General features: G+C 35.2%; 2 protein-coding genes across 6 annotated transcripts in view; one reads left to right on the top strand and one right to left on the bottom strand.

Annotated features, from left to right (window-relative positions):
- LOC135078325 (pecanex-like protein 1) overlaps positions 1–8,821 on the top strand; it is a 64,223-nt gene extending 55,402 nt beyond the window's left edge. The window contains exons 22-27 of the mRNA XM_063972924.1: positions 697–821; positions 2,119–2,229; positions 2,738–2,803; positions 3,151–3,287; positions 4,310–4,733; positions 5,290–8,821. Coding sequence (XP_063828994.1) covers positions 697–821; positions 2,119–2,229; positions 2,738–2,803; positions 3,151–3,287; positions 4,310–4,733; positions 5,290–5,430 — 1,004 coding nt within the window. The 3' untranslated portion in view covers positions 5,431–8,821. The remainder of the gene's footprint in view (positions 1–696; positions 822–2,118; positions 2,230–2,737; positions 2,804–3,150; positions 3,288–4,309; positions 4,734–5,289) is intronic.
- Positions 8,822–9,059: 238 nt separating this feature from the next.
- LOC135078121 (thioredoxin, mitochondrial) lies at positions 9,060–16,224 on the bottom strand. Of its 5 annotated transcripts, none has more exons than XM_063972700.1 (4): positions 16,082–16,224; positions 14,944–15,084; positions 14,330–14,494; positions 9,060–13,711 (listed from the first exon to the last, which is right to left on the bottom strand). In XM_063972700.1, exons 2-4 carry the CDS (start codon positions 15,079–15,081, stop codon positions 13,580–13,582), a joined length of 435 nt encoding a protein of 144 aa, XP_063828770.1. In that variant the 5' UTR covers positions 15,082–15,084; positions 16,082–16,224; the 3' UTR covers positions 9,060–13,579. The 5 variants fall into 5 exon arrangements, with proteins under 5 accessions (XP_063828770.1, XP_063828769.1, XP_063828773.1 ...); XM_063972699.1 differs by having other exon boundaries at positions 16,197–16,224; XM_063972703.1 differs by having other exon boundaries at positions 16,174–16,223.
- Between the last annotated feature and the right edge of the window lie 3,150 nt (positions 16,225–19,374).

The following is a 19,374-nucleotide window of genomic DNA, read 5'->3' as shown; positions in this document are numbered from 1 at the left end:
ATGCCTTTTTAAAGTGTATCTTAAGTTTGTACGACATAAATTGAAAGTTTCAGCCATCTCCCGCTGCATACGCCCTTGACTTCTAAGCAGCACTATTTGAGCAACTTGAGCTGAAGTAATGGACATTATTCTCAAATTATGGAAACGAGAATAACCCTAAGATTAATTTAAAAACAAAAAACAAAACGCCAAACCCTTACAACATTTAATATCGAATTTAAACTTACCCGTACTCTTTACGCTCCAACAACGAAATGCGTTTCTAGAGTCAAAAAAGTTAAACAGACGCATTTTTTTATTAATCTAGCCTCTTAAATTAACAAAAACAAATGTTCTGTTAACATGTCACACGAAACTTAGGTATACAACACCTATTTGGCCTCATATCTGGGTGTTTAGTCTTGGGCCAAATTCCGTGCCGCTGAGTGTATTTAGATTTAGATTCTCCTTTTATATATTTAGATCAGTGGTTCTTAACCGGTGGTCCGCGGACCACTGGTGGTCCCTGGAGACATTCCAAGTGGTCCACGAAGTGCACTTGCACACCTTGGTTATCACCACTTTTAACCGATTTTTGCAGTCAAACTTGTTTTGACCGATTATGAGGTGGTCCCTGACAAGACAGAAATTTGGTAAAATGGTCCCCCATGACTTAAAGGTTAAGAACCACTAATTTAGATTCCTTGTTATCCGTAGCGTACGCAAGCACACAAGACAACAGCTCGCCCCGCAGGCGTAGCGAGGAGCGAGCCAGCTCCGCGCCGCCGCGTCGTGAACGCAATATGCGCGCGCGAAACGCCGCCAAGGAACCCGCCCGACAGGTAACAGGAGGTTTTCTTAACCCGGCGAGGATGTGCTACAAAAAGTATAAGTCGATGATGTGGAGGGTCTTCATGACCCTGTGTTTGATTTGTATATTTTTCCCTACTAAGCGGTAATTCAAAAAATATTTATCAAGAAACTTAACTAGTAGTTAGTAATTAAAAGATTTATATTGAAAAATTCATCAATACCCCTATACATGTTTAGATAATAGAGCTATTCTAAAAGTCTAAAAAAATAGTGATATATGCGTAATCTTGTAACAAAAAAGCAGTATTTCATAATATTAATTAGTATTTTCTGATAATCGGCATTTTATATCATTAAATATTCATAATTAGTACTTTAAGGTACAAACAAGCTCATTGTTAATAAAATAGAGCAATATGGTTTTGGCAAAATTTTGTCATTTTTACGTTTGTGCACGTCTATTTTTTTTCACCGGCGACGGTTGACTCACTAGTGACGTGCAAAGGAGAGCAGAGTTCAATTACTCCAGCTACTGAGACGTTCAACAACATACGGCTACGGGATAAATAACTGTACACAAAAATATGAAGGATAGGGTCTAATTGACCCCTCCACATCCTCGCCGGGTTAATCAGGGACAGCTTTGAAGCTTAAGTTGTTTACACAGGTACTTGGTCCCGGAGGATATCGTCGGGTTTTAACTTTTAGTAGGTATGTCGCGCCTTTCTGGAAGGGAGAATCCCATAAAACTCATTATTCTGAGAGACCACGTTTCTTACTGTGTACCTACTCTTCATGCTAGCAGCAGGCGCGGCACGAATTTATTTATTTATTTATAAGGTACACCAACAAAGTCACATACATAATACAGTTCATACATTTTAACATGGTTTAACACATGATGCGTAAATGACCTCAATTTTAGGTATACATAGCATTTCTTTTTGCAAAAAAAATGCAACGTTTAACTTCTTCAAACTGCTTTCACATTAGGACGTCAGTAGCGCGGCAGCAGCGTTTTAATAATGTGAAGGCAGGCATCCGCGACTGGCGTAACTATAAGGTGTCAGGGCTGGCAAAATGCCACGGGCCACCGACGCGAGGCGGTACCAGCCTAAGACAATAATGGTATAGTTACGTCACTGGAATCCGCTGTCATATATGTAGTATGAAATTATCGATAGCGCGTCAGTCGCACGTCGCGTTGCTAAAATCGCCTAAGTGAAATGTGAAAGCGCTCTTATTGTTAACATGGACCTAAGCATCCTGCATATTATGGATCCCGTGGGAACCATGTTCTAACTGTATAATATGTACTTTATTCAGGCCAGTAGCAGCCGCAGCCGGGCGCGGCGCGAGCGCGCGGTGCCGGCGTCGTTCCGCCTGCTCGCCGCGTCAGACAACTTGCGCGCAGAATCGCACGCCGACGACGCGCAGGTACAAACTACTATGGTGGCTACGAAACTACAATATTTGTAACAATGTGTATTTCTCTTGGATGTTTAAGGGTATTACTACTCAACATTGATGAAATAACCGTTTTCACCATCAATCCCTAATTTTATAAAATTCATGTTATGTATTACCATGGGTGGGTCACTTAAAAATTAGGGATTGATGGTGGAAACGGCCATAAGTAGCTCAGATGGAAGAGCAGTCGCCCGGCAAGCATCAAAGTCGTGGGTTCGATTCCCGCCTTGGGCAGTTCAATTTTTTCCAGTTGTTTATTTATAATTTATTTATAATGGCGGCATCTATTAAATTACAACTAATAAAGTACCTTAGTGTTTATCTTGATAACGTTTACGTCCGTGGTTTATAGACAAAAGACGGACACGCTTACAACTCGCATAAATAACTTCGTTTAATACATTACAGTTTACTATAATCCACGTTTGAATTGGATGTTACAAAATCGATTCAATTCGAATACTGCGTATTTCAGGGATCAACTGGTAGTGGCTGGGAAGGAGCTTGGAGGGACCAGCCAAGACGCGCGGCGAGTGCTAAGGTACTTAGCAATCATAATAAAATAAATAACGTCTCTTAATAATAAATTAACTAACTTTACTAACTAATAACCTAACTTTACCTTATACCTTTAATAAGTGCTGCAGCGAGTTATCACAGCTCTTCTCAGGGCTATGCAACGGTTCTTGTTAGGGCTACATTCCTGTTTCTATGATGATGACGAATGTGTGTTTCTGTGCAGAAAGTTGTTTGTGGCTTCGGCTGCAAACATTCACTGTTTCTGTTCGATGACGTTTTTATTGTGGTCGCTGGTGGCTACAGTCTCTTTGACGAATGGTAAAATCGATCTATGGGGTCACCTTTTAAAGCCAACGAATTGATTCCCAGGTATCGAGCGGGCGCGTCCCGAGCGCGGAATCGTCACTGGAAGACCTGGCGCTAGCTCCAAGCGGATTGGACCTGTCGCTGCCCGACTGCAAGATCATCGCCAACAGGAACGCCAGGCAAGACAGAGACTTTAAAAGGTAGACGCACGCTGCACACCCATACCATTTCTATTTTCCGTTTGTTAGTCGTATACCTCGAAATCAAAAAATCCTTGTAGCTTTTCAGCTAATCGCATTCCGCCGCGATATCAAAATTTCTGAATAGATTTTTATTCTTGTAGTATTTTGATCGCTAATTACAATTGTCTAAAAAATTCATAGTAGATTTACTTTCCTGCCTGTGTGTGTCGGCTTAATAAATAGGCTATTGATAATACATGCTACATCAAAATTCGCTACTGTTGTAAAAATCTGTTAAAAATATATGCTAGTAACAAAATATACTACCGATATTACATGCTACAACAAAAAACGCTATCACGGTGAAATGCGAATAGGTGAAAGCTACTAAGATTTTTTGATTTCTAAGTATACGACTAACAAACGTTATTTTCTATTTATCAAGCATTTTTATTCTGTATCATATTATTTTTGGACCAGTAACTCTAGCACAAACAACTTTCATCTTCGACTCGTTTGCGACAGTTTGCGTATTCGACAAGACCAGCCTTCGAATTCAACGATAACGTGACGATCTTGACTGTCAAAATTAGCTTTGTGCTATCATTTCTCATATTACGTCACGTTCGGTTTAAGTTTTCATACTAAATCTTTTGATGGCGATTCGAATTCGCAAACGATTTGAAGTCGAAAGTTTTTCGTACTAGAGGTACTGTTTCACTAGTTGCTGGTAAAGTCTAAAAGTAAATGAGATGCTCCTGCAATGGAGACTTTCTGGTCTACTATATCTTTATATTGCATTATGTCAGTTAAAAATCCGAAACTTCATCAGACACTGGTGATTCTGGTGAAACAAGTTCATAATTTTACAATCATAACTTTAATACTTCAACATGGCATGACATCGGCTCTGTCTTCTTCACGGCCATCGACTATTAAAATAACATTTCATCACCAAAGATTCAGTAACAATTTTTTATCATTACTAAAACTCATTCATTCACTTTAAAACTACGAATGACGTCACCCTTCTGTTACAGATACTTCATAAACGAGGGCACATCTAAAGACCTATCGAAGCTCAGCAAAGAGATACGTCACGAGCGCGAGAGCTACCGAGAGCTCACCGGTCGATACATCGAGAAGCCCGAATCGATACCGTTGAAAGAGACTCACTACTCGGACTTGTCCCACAAGGAGTCCGTCCTGAAGAAGGACTCGAAAAAGGACTCTAAAACTAAAGAGATAAAGACAAAGATCAAGCGCTCGGATTCGGGGAAGAGTGAGTTGAAGATAAACGTCAGTGTGGGGAGTAAAGTGTTGATAACGGAGCCTTTGGGAGTGTACGATTGTATCAACTTGGGGAGGAGGATTGACGTGCAGTGGCCCTCTGAGTACCAGAGGGAAAGGGGCGGGAGAAACTTCTGGGGCAGCTGGGTGCCTCTCGCGGGGATGGATGGACTGGTAAGAGGAATAATCCCTAATTTTTAAGTGACCCCTATCATCATCATCATCATCATCTCAGCCATAGGACGTCCACTGCTGAACATAGGCCTCCCCCAATGCTTTCCATGTTACCCGGTTGGTAGCGGCCTGCGTCCAGCGCTTTCCTGCTACCTTTATGATGTCGTCGGTCCACCTTGTGGGTGGACGTCCCACGCAAGTGACCCCTATGGTAACACATAACGGGAATTTTGTTTTCATAGGGTTCACTTGAAAATTGAATTGGACATGAAGTAGAACATGATACACGCTGAGTAGGAGCAATTTTGGTTCAATAAATTATTTAAATTGTGTTAAACTATGTTTGATGAACCAAATAAACTATTTATCTTTCTATCACATAACGAAACACAGGCTATTGAACGTTGATAGCATGAAATTATTACAGTTTATAAATACAGTTTGTGTGGTTGTAATTAAAAAATAAAATCACTGTTTTTAAACAGATAGCACCGCCACATAGATGCCAGTGTCTAGTCGTCGTCCGTACATAATTAAACATACATATTAATTTCAGGTGGTGCACAAATGGATTCCAAACCATAGGGACCCCAAGCTCCGCTCACACGTAGACAAAAGCATCCTGCTCATAGAAATTGATGATAAATTCGTTCCTATCGCGGAAAACTGTGTGCAAGACCTCGGCGACGAAGTTTAAACTTTATAGCATTGACGTAAGCTCTATTCTTGCTTATCAGTCTTGAATTTAGACTTAAGGATTGGACTGTACCTCGACTCCTGTATTCTTAACGCGAAGATCTCCAAAACAAACCTTAGTTTAAACTATTCATCTGATTCTCATTGTAATATACTAAAATATTATGTTCCTATCACTGAGAAATTTATTGAATGACTCGAGAGGCAATGAAATCTGACAGTTCCTGATAAAGTGAAATGATAATGATGAAATTTACATCCTCTGTCATAATTCACAGATCAGTTCCACAAAATATGTTATCAACCCAACCTTTTATGTTATAAATAGTAAATAATAACTTGAACGTGAGCTAAATACTCATAAAAATGACAAGAAGTATGTAACCCTGTTAATAAAAAGGGGTAACGTATGCAAAATCAAACCAAACGCGAACGAGATTAGGTTGAGTTCGCTAGTATCGAATTTAAAAGCGTAATTATGTAAGTGTCGGTGTATATTTTGGCTATTTGTACTAGTTTACAATCTTACGAAAAATACGGTAGATTCTGAACCAATATTAGATATAATTAAACATAAAATTAAGCACCTAAGTAAATACTTTCTGTTTATAAAACTGAGCCCCGATTACGGTAACTTTTAACGTCTACAATCCAGACGCGCTTCATCGATTCTGCGATACGATTGGTCAAAACAGCTGACGTACGCTGTTTTGATCATTACGCTGACCAATCGTATCGCAGAATCGATGAAACGCGTCTGGATTGAAAACGTTAAAAATTACCGTAATCGGGGCTCTGTTCTGATAGCCACCAATAGAATAAAGTTACGAATTTCAAGTTTATTCAGCCGATTTGAAGTTAATAAATTAATTCATTCCGTTTCTCGTAAGTTCTAAACTAGTAACGAGGGTAGGAAATTAAGAATAGCGGACAGTGTGATCTAAATTAGCTAGACACAGATCTTTAGAACTTGTGTTATTTAGTTAACTGCCTGATTTTTATATTTTTTTATATTTCTTTGAAGTTCCTCTCTTTAGTTATAGTAATATGGGAACTATGAATTGTAACCAATGTCTTAAAAGTTTAACTACATAAGCTATGAAGTGTTACACGCGTAGACACTGTTTAAATAAATTGTGCCAAGACCAAAGGTACTATTGATCCCAAATGTGTCACAAACTATTGTTACGAAATATTTGATTTTAATTTAAAAAACGCATCTTAGGATGCATAAATACAATCATACGCAGGTACAATGGGTTAAAAATAAGCTTTATAATCTTTAGAAAAATGAAATGTACGTCATTGATAAAATTTAAGTACATTTTGTGCGTGTATAAAGTATTTATACATAATAATAAATTGTAATATAAATTTCCTTGTAACCAAAACCTGATTTATGTTACAGTATAGTTTGCATAAACCCAAATCCACGATGTATATACATAAGAGTAAACGCTTTGTTGTGTGTGAGTAGCTTTATGGTAGACAGGTTCGTTCGCTGTGTAAATATAATTGTATATAATGTAAAATAATATGTAAACATTTGTATATTTATCTCTTAATATATAAAAAACGTGTATACATTATTATGATAAGAAGAGTACTCTTTTTATTTTTGTTATGTTTTTCTTCACTAAATTTAAGTAAAAATTACTCCCAAAAAATCTTAGTCTTTCTTCGACACCAAATGAATCTTTTATTATGAAATATGTATTAGGTGTTCTCTTTTAAGCTGAGTACACATTCGGTCGCCGCCTGACGTAGTCTGGGACATAAAGTATCATAAAAAATGCCTTTGCATTTTAACACAGAAGTGTGTACGAGGCTTAATTACTTTTTAATTAATAATGACTGTTGTTTGTTAAATATGTATACTTGTGATGCATTTTTATATCTATGTATTGTTTATGATCGAAGGTAATGTGAAATTATGGCACGTTGAGTTTTATAAATTTAAGGGGATTTAAATTATTAAATAATGTTATTGTACAATCGGAGCGCGCGCAACACTAGTTGTATACCTAATTATTATAAGCACATATCGCAGATATTATCATACTAAATTGGAAAGTGCTAATTCATTAGTAACGTAAACTGTATCAAAAAGAAATCATAATTTTGTGGAAATCGGTCTTGAGTTTCAATATTTAATATTAAAATTATTTATATCGTGACTCAAATGCGGTATTTATTCGCGAGTGTGCTTGTAATAAGCTTGATTGAAAACGATTTTCTTTCTAAAGTTATTAACGTTTGAGACCTTCCCCGTCATGTTGAAATGTTTACATTATTATTATGTATGCAATGCACATTCTATCCTGCGGCGGGTTGATAGTACTAGTTTTTAAATCTTTTGACAAATCTTTTCCACTAAAAGAATCTTGTTACCTATTTCAAAACATTAAAGCATTTTAACGATCTAAATTTAAATCACGATCTCTTTTTAATATTTTTTGAAGATACAATCGATATTTAAACTAGTATTTTCACTCGCTTTAGTATCCTTCGCATTTGCTATCTAAGTGTACAATTTACATACCAATAAGTTAATTACAAAAATAGTCTTATATTATAAAATGTTAAAGAAACTGCTTGTTTTACGATGACATTTTAACTTCAATGGAATCTAATCTTCCTTTCACTGGTAGCAAATGCGAACGGACCACAAAAATGAGTATATATTCTCAAGTTGCCTTAATATATTTTAGACTGATTTTTTATAATCGTGAGCGTATCTAAGCCCATATTATATATGAATAGATAATTGTTAAGATATAGTATTGCGCTCTTGAATTTAATTATTTAAAATATAAGAACATCGCAATGTACTTATGCTCCACTTAAAGGCGGTTTACACTATAGAGTCCACCGAATCATACGTGGCGATCACCTATAATGTTCTTGCATTCGATTCTCTATCAATGTGTACTATAGTTATTATTTCTAAGGAACACTATTCCTTGAAACTTATGAAGTTACATGTCAATTTCGTTCGAATTTTCTTTACCTCACTTGTGTTTCGCTCGTAATACAATACGTTATAATATTGTGTCGTGTGTCAATGGATGAACGGTATGCAGTTGATGTCTTAAAAATATTAACAAAGTAGATTTTAAATGATAGGAAGCACAATCCGTCCACAGAGATGTGTTTTCTGCATATGCAAACATGACATTTGACTTGATTTGAGTTTTATGAGATGTACACAAACAAAATATGTACCTTATAACACTTCAAAAACGAATTTATTGCATTATTTGTTAGGGCATATGCAGATTAAAAACGTCAGAGTTCCATTAGGCATTGAGTGAAAACCGCCGAATATAACTGTTGAATTGTGTTATTATGAATATCAAAATAAATATCCCGAAATAAAGTGGTACTTGGAATTCATGAAATTTTATTTATCAGCCCCTATATTTACGTTTAGTGGTGGTTATATAAATTGTAATGTGACATGCAATAAACGTTTTGAATTTGAATACTCTTGCACTGCTAAACGCAGAGAACAATAGAGTTGGATACATGCAACTATTTGAAAAAAATCTAAGTCTTGAAAATTTTAATAAGTTTTTGACAACAACTTTGCAATAGACTAGAAGAAAAGGGTTACTAAATAAAAACAAGTTATTCAAGAAAATATTTCATATATTTTTACGACATAATAAATGGATTCGATACATTTCTTTAAAATTAAAATTCAATTCCTTTCTGTTATCGTCTCTTTTTACTGATTTTTAAACAATATTAATGTTGCATCTAAGAATCAATGGTGCTACTGGACAATCAAGCAGGTTAGCAGGGGTTTATTTACTTACACAATATCTACCCTAAACCAACAACACATTATCTAATACACATCACATCAAAAAGGTAAAATGGACCCGAATATGGTCGTACACAGGACATTATTCTATCGTAAGCTCGAAAACTACGAATTAACGGGTGTGGGTATTAACACGTGAAACTACAAAATAATTGCACCACAATCGTAATACTTTTCGTTAGGATTTAGGACGTTTATTGCTTTGTTAGACGCATGTAAAATTGATTTCAAATTACAACTAAATGGAAACATGAAAAACGGGATAAATTCCCAAAACTGTTTGAGAGGATTTATTACTAAATGTGGGAAAATATTAATGCGTTTTGTGTAGTGTGATATTTTGTCTACGCTAATAAATTAATTTGTGCTGTTGTAAGCCTGTCGAAGGAACTGAGATGTGACATTATCCTATAATCATTACTAAGCAGCTCCTAGCTAAAGCACTGCACTATATTAAAAAAGATATATTTACTACAATTGCATTTTATAGACTTTGTCTACACATTGACAAATCTGGCTTACATTTTATGTTATCAACCTTCCTACGTCTATTTACTACGTATACATAGTATATTCGATTATTATAAATCACTAGAGGGGTACACACACACGGATGGAATACAAAAGCACCTTACCGATAGGAAATCTTTATAAGAAATCCTGCAGACTATATACTTTTTGTAGGCCGATAGTTTGGTCGGGGTATTATAACACCTTTAAATTATTAGAGGCATGAGAAACGCACAACTTTTTTCACTGTGGTGTCGATTTTTTTTATGCATAACAAGGCAGGTATTTGACCACATTTGGGGTTGCGGTTCTCTATAAATTGAATAAAAATTAGAAGCGCGCCACAATGTCGCTCTGCATGTCTCAAAAAAGGCGCCCACGTCAGTATCAGAAAGTATGCACATTATGTTATGTACACCGATTTCGTTGGTATCAGACGATTCCTTATACACTAGTATTACATTATCTGTACTCATACTAAAAATCTATAGTCTGCAGAAAGTCTAAAGTGAAAACTACTAGCAGAATTGGGTAACACCGAAACTAGCGCAATGTAATAACGCACAGCGCCATCTATTACACGAGTGAGATAACAAAGTAAATTTGTGATCGATGTGCAGCAACTATACATCAATTATTATAGAATGTATTTATCAGAAAATCTCTATATTTTGTATACTTGGATTTTTTTTTCAGTTGACGTCTAAATATGTACACTCGCGAGCAAAAGTATGGAATCACTTACATGAAGTTGTTTCCACGCGATCTTGTGTACTAACGAATTTGTTAGTAACAAAAAAAGTGACACCATTTTAAAGATTAAACTTTTAACTTTAAAATGATACCAAATTCATTTAAATCACACCAGTATTTAAAAAGATATCCCGGCTGATGTGAAGAAGTAAATAAAAAGACGTGTATCAACTGTTTGATACGTCGCGAGTTGCGGCCTATTTACCCCCTATAAAAGCACGTGTTTTCGGATTTTTGCTTTCATACGTTGATCCATACACATCTCCGCTTCTTTTGACACTTTACCTGGGATTCTACGCCTTCAGAAGCAGCACAAATCGTTGCACTATTGCAAGAAGGGCTCAGCCAGCGGGCTGTCGCACGTCAGCTCCAAATAAGCCAGTCCTGGGTTTCGAAAGTTTTAAGACGCTTTCGGGAGACTGGTGGCTTTATCCCGAGACCAAGTTCTGAACAGCGCCGGTGCACATCGCAGAGGGATGACCGTTTTTTCAAGTCAACCTCTCTATGAAATCGTCATTTGACTGGTATCAACGTCCAGCAAGAGCTCAGAAATGTTCGTAGGATAGCTGTTAGCGAGTGGACAGTTCGCCTAAAATATAAGGAATAGAATTTGACTCCAAAAAGGCCTGTCACAGGCTCGAAACTGACGGCAGGTCACCGATAAGCACGCTTAAATAGGGTAGCTTTAATATAAGGGGGTAAATAGGCCGCAACTCGCGACGTATCAAACAGTTGATACATGTCTTTTTATTTACTTCTTCACATCAGCCGGGATATCTTTTTAAATACTGGTGTGATTTAAATAAATTTGGTATCATTTTAAAGTTAAAAGTTTAATCTTTAAAATGGTGTCACTTTTTTTGTTACTAACAAATTCGTTAGTACACAAGATCGCATGGAAAAAACTTCATGTAAGTGATTCCATACTTTTGCTCGCGAGTGTATTTGTTTCTAAGTTTATACTAGTCTTACATTTTCTAGAAACTATTACATTCTAGAAGACAGTGGACACTAAACTATCAGGGAAAAAAGTAAGTTGACAGTTAAGAATCATAATTGTATCAGAATCTATTTATTCGCGCTTGTAAGAGAAAATATATACTCTTCATAAGATTTAAGTCTTAATTTCAACTATCATAATAACTATCTTATCTAATTTAATTAGTGTTATACAAAACAGTAGATAGAGTATAAAACTATAAAGTTGAAAAGTATGTAAAAAGCCAGTGTAACTAAACGAAGGCATGCAGCATTTACAAAAATATAGTTATCATTTTATCCCTCTCATTAAGAACATACCTCAGGGGCCGAGTGCAGTTTTATTGAATTTATGATTTGAATAACTTTGCAAAACGATTAATAAGGCAGGCTTAGTATAAAAAGCCGAGATATGTTCTGATTAGTTAAAGCTAAAGTCAATCGCTACTTATCCTTGAAACCATCCAGAGTAACAAACAAGACATTCTATAGACAAGTCGCCGACACGTGCCGATGATTTAGCATATCATTAAAAACTACATTCTTGAAAAAAATATTAGTCGGTCGACGACTTAAGTGTGTAGAATGCTTAATAGCACTACATCTCATTAAAAGAGCTATCAGCAGAACATAATGATAGTTTAATGACTAAATAATGTAACTTAACCATTAAAGTAGGCTTATTGCTATTATGTATTTTCTAAGGTAAAAATACTTTCCAAATTGTACCAGTAAGTATTCTTATTACATTTAATCAAGATTCACATCTGTGAATATCAATTCTACTGAAAACTATTGCTGGAGTTCGAAGTTTAGAGCGACCTATAAGAATACAAGACGAATACATGACTAGCAAATTTTTGAATCGACAAAAAAGCTATTCAAACTAGCATGTTGTCTCATACGGTTTTTAAAACGTGGGCAACTTACAAAAAAAAGTTCTAAGCTACTTTTCTAGTTGAATTTTTATCGAGGACTAGCTGACCCGGCGAACTTCGTACCGCCTTAGCGTAGAGATTTTCTTAATATTTTTTTCCGTAAGAACCATCCTTGGACTTCCACAAACATTTAAAAAAAAGAATTATCGAAATCGGTTCAGCCGTTCACACGTGATGCCGTGACAACGCGAAACGGGTTTCATTTTTATATATATAGATATGTTGCGATTAAACTTAATATTTAAAGCAGCAATATAATTGTCATTTAATTAACTAGCTAGACTCATTCACAATCGCCCATCTTTCCTAAAGTGCGGCAATAACAACTTATACACAAACAACTAATTATTCAAGCAAAAACAGTCTTTCCAAGACTAGGCCCTTTTAAATCATTAGTTAGCATCGTTGAAGATTCATCAAATACCCCACATAATTAGATAACGACTTTTTAATTATACTTTTCCAACAATATCTTATTGCTTGTGGTATTTTACCTAAATAAAATCAAACTGTAAACAACAATAATTGTGATTTTTATCTACATAAAACTGACTGAGATATTGGCACATAAAAATAGAAGATAACAAATTAAATGTAGTGGAATTGTCTATTATATTAGAATGACACATTGACCTATCATATTTTACAAACTAAACTAAACAAAGACTAAGGCTGGGTTGCACCATCTTATTTACATCTTATTTAACTAGGTATAACAATTACCGGTGCATTTTGTATGAAGTTTGACAGATTATTGACGTTTGTTAAAGTCAAAGTAAGATGGTGCAACCCAGCCTACGAGTAAGACTGGTTACAAAGACATTACTATGATAAATAATGAAACTAAAACCCTGTTTTTCTTTTTGAGTTTAGTGATAACAATGAATGGCTTGTCATGTAAATTACCTGCTTAGAAGTGAAGGGCATTTTACAGTAGATACTTTTGGATTTTAATTCACAAATAACACACTCCCTTCACATTTGCGATATTCTATGTTCTGTCTTGTTGTGAATTGTATCAAGCACATTAAAAACTAGTGTGAAACCTTCATTTTTATCACCAATCTCATAAGCCAACATCCGATGTGTGTAAAGCCAATATCCCATTCATTTATAACATCTATAATATGCACGTTTCATATTTACGCTCCCTCCTTCTTTTTACCGGCCATTCTGTCGATGAGGCTGGTGATCATGTCTGCGTCGACCAGGCCGATGAATTTGTCAACTATTAAACCATTGTTTATGGCTATGACTGCTGGAACTGCTTTCACCTGAAATAGTGCGTGAAAACTTGAGACTAAATTTACATAAAAACTAAAATATTACTAAATATACCAGTTGTCATATTTTAGAACATAGAGGTTTAGAGAGATGCCAACTAATGCGCTGAGTTCGAAACTCAGTGTCGCATTAGAAATTCACACACACACAAAGTAATCAAAATATGTGCTCATTATCCACTGTGGTATCAGTACCCAATGTTTTCTTTAGTACTACGCAAGCAATGTAAACTGTTTACATTATGATGTCTGCAGCAACGTGTTCTGATTTTGGGCATATTGCTGCGATACCAGCCCCACCCTCTTGTCACATCTCCCTTTAGTTTTTGTGATCTGTGTTTTAGAAAAATCAAACACTTTTCTGACTTAAAAGACTGAATTTTTCATCATTCATCACCGAATAAAAGAAGATATTCACTATGAAGTTATATTGAGCACAAATGTTTTAGCAAATTCGTTCGTTCGTTCGTTTTCAGCCGAAAGACATCCACTGCTGGACAAAGGCTTCCCCCAAGAATTTCCACAAAGACCGGTCCTTCAAAGCAAATTCATTTCTACACAATTTAATACCTAATGCCTGTATAGACCTAAAAAACAAAAATTACGTACCTCAAAGGTATGCACCAAGTCAGCATTGTCCTCTACATCGACTACAGCTAAATCAAGGTTATTAAGTGGCTCGATCAGTTCCTTCAGCTTCGGAGTAAGTATCTTGCATGGCTCACACCACTCCGCGTGGAAATTCACTATGACTGGCTTGTTGTTGTTCATCACCTGATACAAATGAAGATTTATTTTATTTACTACTATAACATTCTTTCCTGTATCCTAATAAAATTGTTAGATAATGTTTGTACCAAAGATTTATAATATTCAGTTTAAAAAGAAAAAGTGCTTCTATTTGCAAAAATAAATTAGTTTTATGAGTTTTTAGTTTTTTTTTTACACTTGGAATTTTGAAATAATGCTTCACAATCACAATTATAAAACTAAGTGTTTCTATTCTTGTTTGTATATTCTTTATGTAAGTTTCATATCCTACACACACTAATCATAAGGTTTCGCAATTTTATACTGTACTTGTTTTATGTCAATAAAGTTATTATATCACAATAAAGCACAAGACAACTAGGCTTCCAAAATCACAGCTAATCAGACAGGTACTGTGTAAAACTTGATTGGTAAATTTATAGCTACGCAGTTTTCAACATAATGTTAATTACCTTATTGATGAATTCTTCATTATTTTTCACTAAAATAGTCTCATTGTGGACTATTGATGTGGAGATTGCTTTTGCTTGTCTCAGTTTCGCTAGGTTCCTGATCGGGGACCTCAACCCTTGGCAAATTGTGTTAGACATTTTCTGAAAGTAAAGATATTATGTTTAGACTATTTGACTTACCTTCAGTTAATACTTTACTGGAGAAGATTATCTTCAAATTATATAGCAGCCAAAATAGTTATCTACCACTTAATTTTGATCTACCACTTAATTTTGATAAGATACTGCAAAGGTATCTTTGTATAATAAGAGAATCTAAAACAATCTGATGATAAGGTTACAGTTATAGATACATTCTGAAACTTGGCTACCACTTGTAAAAAAAATCCACACATATTGACTACTTAGTTATATAATTTATTTAGTAACTGAAGTACCTACCAGTAAGTGAAAGAAATAAACCAATATAACATAAAGATTTCACTTAAATATTGTGGCAAGTCTGTTGTAAAGATCAAAGTCAACAAGCAGTCTATGTGAGATACACCATGTTAGATAATGTTTGTATGAATAAGCTCTCATTTAGCAAATGATAGTGATAACAACAGACAATAGGATGTTTCTCATTTAGGTACTACTTAATGATCCCTACAAACGTTAGTGAATGAATGGTAAATGCTAATAAATACAGAAGAGTTACAAAAAAACTTACCAAAGCAACTTATGAGTAACTTAGTTCAACAAGCCAAATGTCTTAACTTTTTGAGTCTCAACAGGAGCAAGACAAACATAAATAAAACTATAGGCAGTACCAGCTACAACACTGACAAGCATAAACGAAAGAATTGCGTATCGAGTCACGAACAAGTGATCGTAAAAATTGGCACCATGAATGTTCTGCGCGTCCCCTTTTGGCAATGAAACCAAAATGATTGTTAGTAAAAACGATATTCCTACTGATATCTTCCCAATGTAATGACCTGTCCGTACAGAGACCCAGCACAGAAACAAAGTGATTATCCACAAGACAGTTAGAAAATATACCCCGACACCGAAATTAGACATTTTTAATTGCAGATTAAAACTAAGTCAGACATGTTATTTTCATAAAATCATGCAGCATTATAAGAGTATTTACGGTTTGTCACAGATGGTTGCACATATGATATTCACAAATAGCTTTTCGCAAAGCGGTTTAAACTTGTTTCGTAGATAAAAATATGACAAAACCTTGAAATTTACACTAAACTCACAAGTTCACAACCCGTCATGAAAAAACAATAAATGACATTGACAGACAAGCAAGCAGCAAAGTGATGTTGTCATATTGACAAACTAGTGATGTCATAATATTCATTATTCAATTACTTTTAGATGACCGTTCATAAACTAATTGAATAATAATTTTATTTATTGCATACTACGACATAGACAAAATCATAAAAACTTTTTTTATTGATTAAAAATACATTGAATAGGATAGGTAGAGATTCCAGCCAGAGCGGGAGCGGAGGGAACACAATATGGTCCAGAACCCTTTTGTGGCATTCCCAAAAGTCTCGCTCGAATGACCCTCGAGAACATCAATTTAAACAAATCCTTTATGGCATGGTCAGACACGCCAGGATTAACTCATTCCAAAGCTCTCTATGACCGAAAAAGCTCTAAGCAGATCAAAGGACTGAGTAAGATTAAAATGCGCATCTTAGTTCGAGCCCTCACTGGACACTGCAGTCACTGCCCTCACTTAAACAAGCACTTGTCCACTATGAGACTGTCCGAAACAAAAACGTGCAGGATGTGCCAAGAGGCAGATGAAACGCCATTACACATTCTCACGGATTGCTGACCTCTGATGCGCAAGTGGAGTTTACACCTAGGCAAACACATCATAATTTAAGCCCACAAGATGTAAAACATATCGCCCCCCAAAAGATTAGTGTCCGACCGAAACTAGTTTTACGACCGAAACCGAAACCGAAAACGAATTTCGGCAACGGTGTCTATTTCGGCCGAAACCGAAACCGAAACTTCCTTACAAGGCTCATATTTTGAGGGAAATATAAAGAAAACGTTATTATAATCAATAATCAGTCAATCTTTATTGTTTTCTCTTTAAATTGCATTAAAATTGAACTTATAAAGCGCCTTTTTACTCTAAAAGGTATCAAATTATGTATTAAAAAAGAAAAAGAAAGATTTATACTTAGTCTAAATTTTTTTTAATTACTCGCAATATTCAGGACATCTACATAACCCGTCCCATGGTTGGGTCTTTTACCTTAATAATTTCTCAAAACAAAATTGGTAGTACGTAAGTTAGTATCTACTGTACTTGGTGATAAATACTAAAATGAACTTTGAAACTCTGAATCCATAATATTATCACCATGAAATGCACTATAGTCATTACTAACTACCTAACTAATGTTTGTTTACGTATAGCATTTGCGAACCAAAAAAAAAATTATAGGTTAGATTAAACTTTATTATACTTTTATGCACATTCGGTTTCGCTCGTAGTTTCGGCAAGTTTGCCGCCGAAAACGAAACTAAACCGAAACTCAACCGAAAACGAAACCGAAACCGAACATTCGGTCGGACACTACAAAAGATACTGCACTTTCTAATGGATGCAGGACTCGGAGGCAAACTGTAAGAAAATACTAGGATTTTATTGAACTAGAATAGCTGCTCAACACAAATTAAAAAAAAATAGCGATTCCATCTCATGCAAAAGCTCTTTTCGTAGATGGTTAACGTGTGTCGTCGCACCAGAGGCCTAATTTAATTGTGTTCTAATAAATTGTTATTTTTAGTGTTCCGAAATTAGGTACAATTATTCTGTACGTTTCCCTACTACCATGTAGTATAAGTATAAGCACATCAGCGCTGACTTGCTGAAGTCTAAAGCGTCACATTTAATAATTTTCAAAACTGGCAAATTCGTAAATCTGCTACTGAAACCGTATACTATAGCAGGAGCTGGGGTGCCCGATTGCCCGCCCCAGGATGTTGGGCTACCTACAGATTCAAAGATACGCCGATGATTAAAACATTTTGACAATGATATTAATATTGCTTTATGGGGATCTTTCTTGCAACGATGTACGCCGCTTGACGGAGTGAGTAAATCCACAGGTTCCCCATTGTATACCACCTACTTGTTGCTGTTTCATTTTTCTGACGCACCCAGTAGTCGCATCGATAATACATTGGTTAAATAGCAAATAATTAGGCATAATTATATTTAAAATTTATTTGTAAAATATTGAATATGCCTAATCACTGATAACAGAAGAATTAACCGAGAAATTCATAAAACCGAACAATACCTATAGAATAGTTAACACTGAAATAAACACATTACATTCCCTTGCGTCGCGCAGTCGGGTAAAAACTCATTGGCGATCATTAATATTTTTTTTCTATATTTTCAAATTTTTATAACTTTTATATTCGATTCTTAATACTTTCAATACGATATTAATTGAAAGTATTACTTTCTCCTAAGCACGTCACTATGAAACAAAAACTCGGATTTTGCGTTTTGTTTCCAACTGCACTGAAAAATGTTTTAGAAAAATATAATTTACAGATATATTTTTAAAAAGTAATAGTAAAGAGAATTATTTACTTTGTTAGATTTGGAAATATTTCCATTCTAGTCTTATGAATTAATAAAATTTAATCAAAATCTTATTTTAATCAAAACGCAGTCAGGCCTACAAAGTTAATTTGCTAATGTTGTCAGCATTGAAACCAGGGTACGGAAACTTCCATACTACGATCAAACTTGCTTCCAAACAGCGACTTCAGTCGATAAATTCCAATACTTTTTTTTTTTTTTTTTTCTCCCCCCCCTCCATGTCCTTGCCATGATCACAAATTATTGTGTTCCTACTAAATTTCTTCTAAATCGGTTCAACGATTCTTGAAATAACACCATTTTATAAAATAATTGGTCACATCATCATAAGGTGATCAATTTTACGATTGGCCACGATATAAATGCATATTAGTGTTAAATATGATTTATTACTTATTAATCAATAAACTTAAATGAGAAAAATTCAATAAAAATAAAGAAAAGATACCAATTGAAATAATTATAAAATTATTTGTTTTCACCCGGTGTAAACACCCACGGGTGGAATGAAACGGGTTTTTATTGGGTTTTTACCCTCATGTGGGTTTTTACCCGGGTGGAAACCCATCTCTAAATTCGCAATAGATATGATGCCAATCGCCCCAGTGTTCGTCTACGATCTGATTGAACTTAATGTTAGCATTGTAGTCATCCTTATGTATGTCTAGGTTGAAATGAATTGTCGGAGTAAGAATAAGGGATTCAAAATTTACAGAAAATATCGGAAGAAAGGAGGTTCTGTGGACTGGGGCATGGATTGATATAAATTTACGAAAACTAAT

Source organism: Ostrinia nubilalis, chromosome 14 (assembly GCF_963855985.1).
Source record: "Ostrinia nubilalis chromosome 14, ilOstNubi1.1, whole genome shotgun sequence".
Lineage (NCBI taxonomy): Eukaryota > Metazoa > Arthropoda > Insecta > Lepidoptera > Crambidae > Ostrinia > Ostrinia nubilalis.
This window is presented reverse-complemented; position numbering and strand designations above follow the sequence as displayed.

Excerpts from the sequence above, each read along its gene's own strand:
- LOC135078121 (XM_063972699.1), bottom strand. Across the intron at positions 14,495-14,943 it reads ATGAAGAATTCATCAATAAG|GTGATGAACAACAACAAGCC; the intron begins GTAATTAACATT and ends CATTTGTATCAG. Across the intron at positions 13,712-14,329 it reads ACTTGGTGCATACCTTTGAG|GTGAAAGCAGTTCCAGCAGT; the intron begins GTACGTAATTTT and ends GCACTATTTCAG.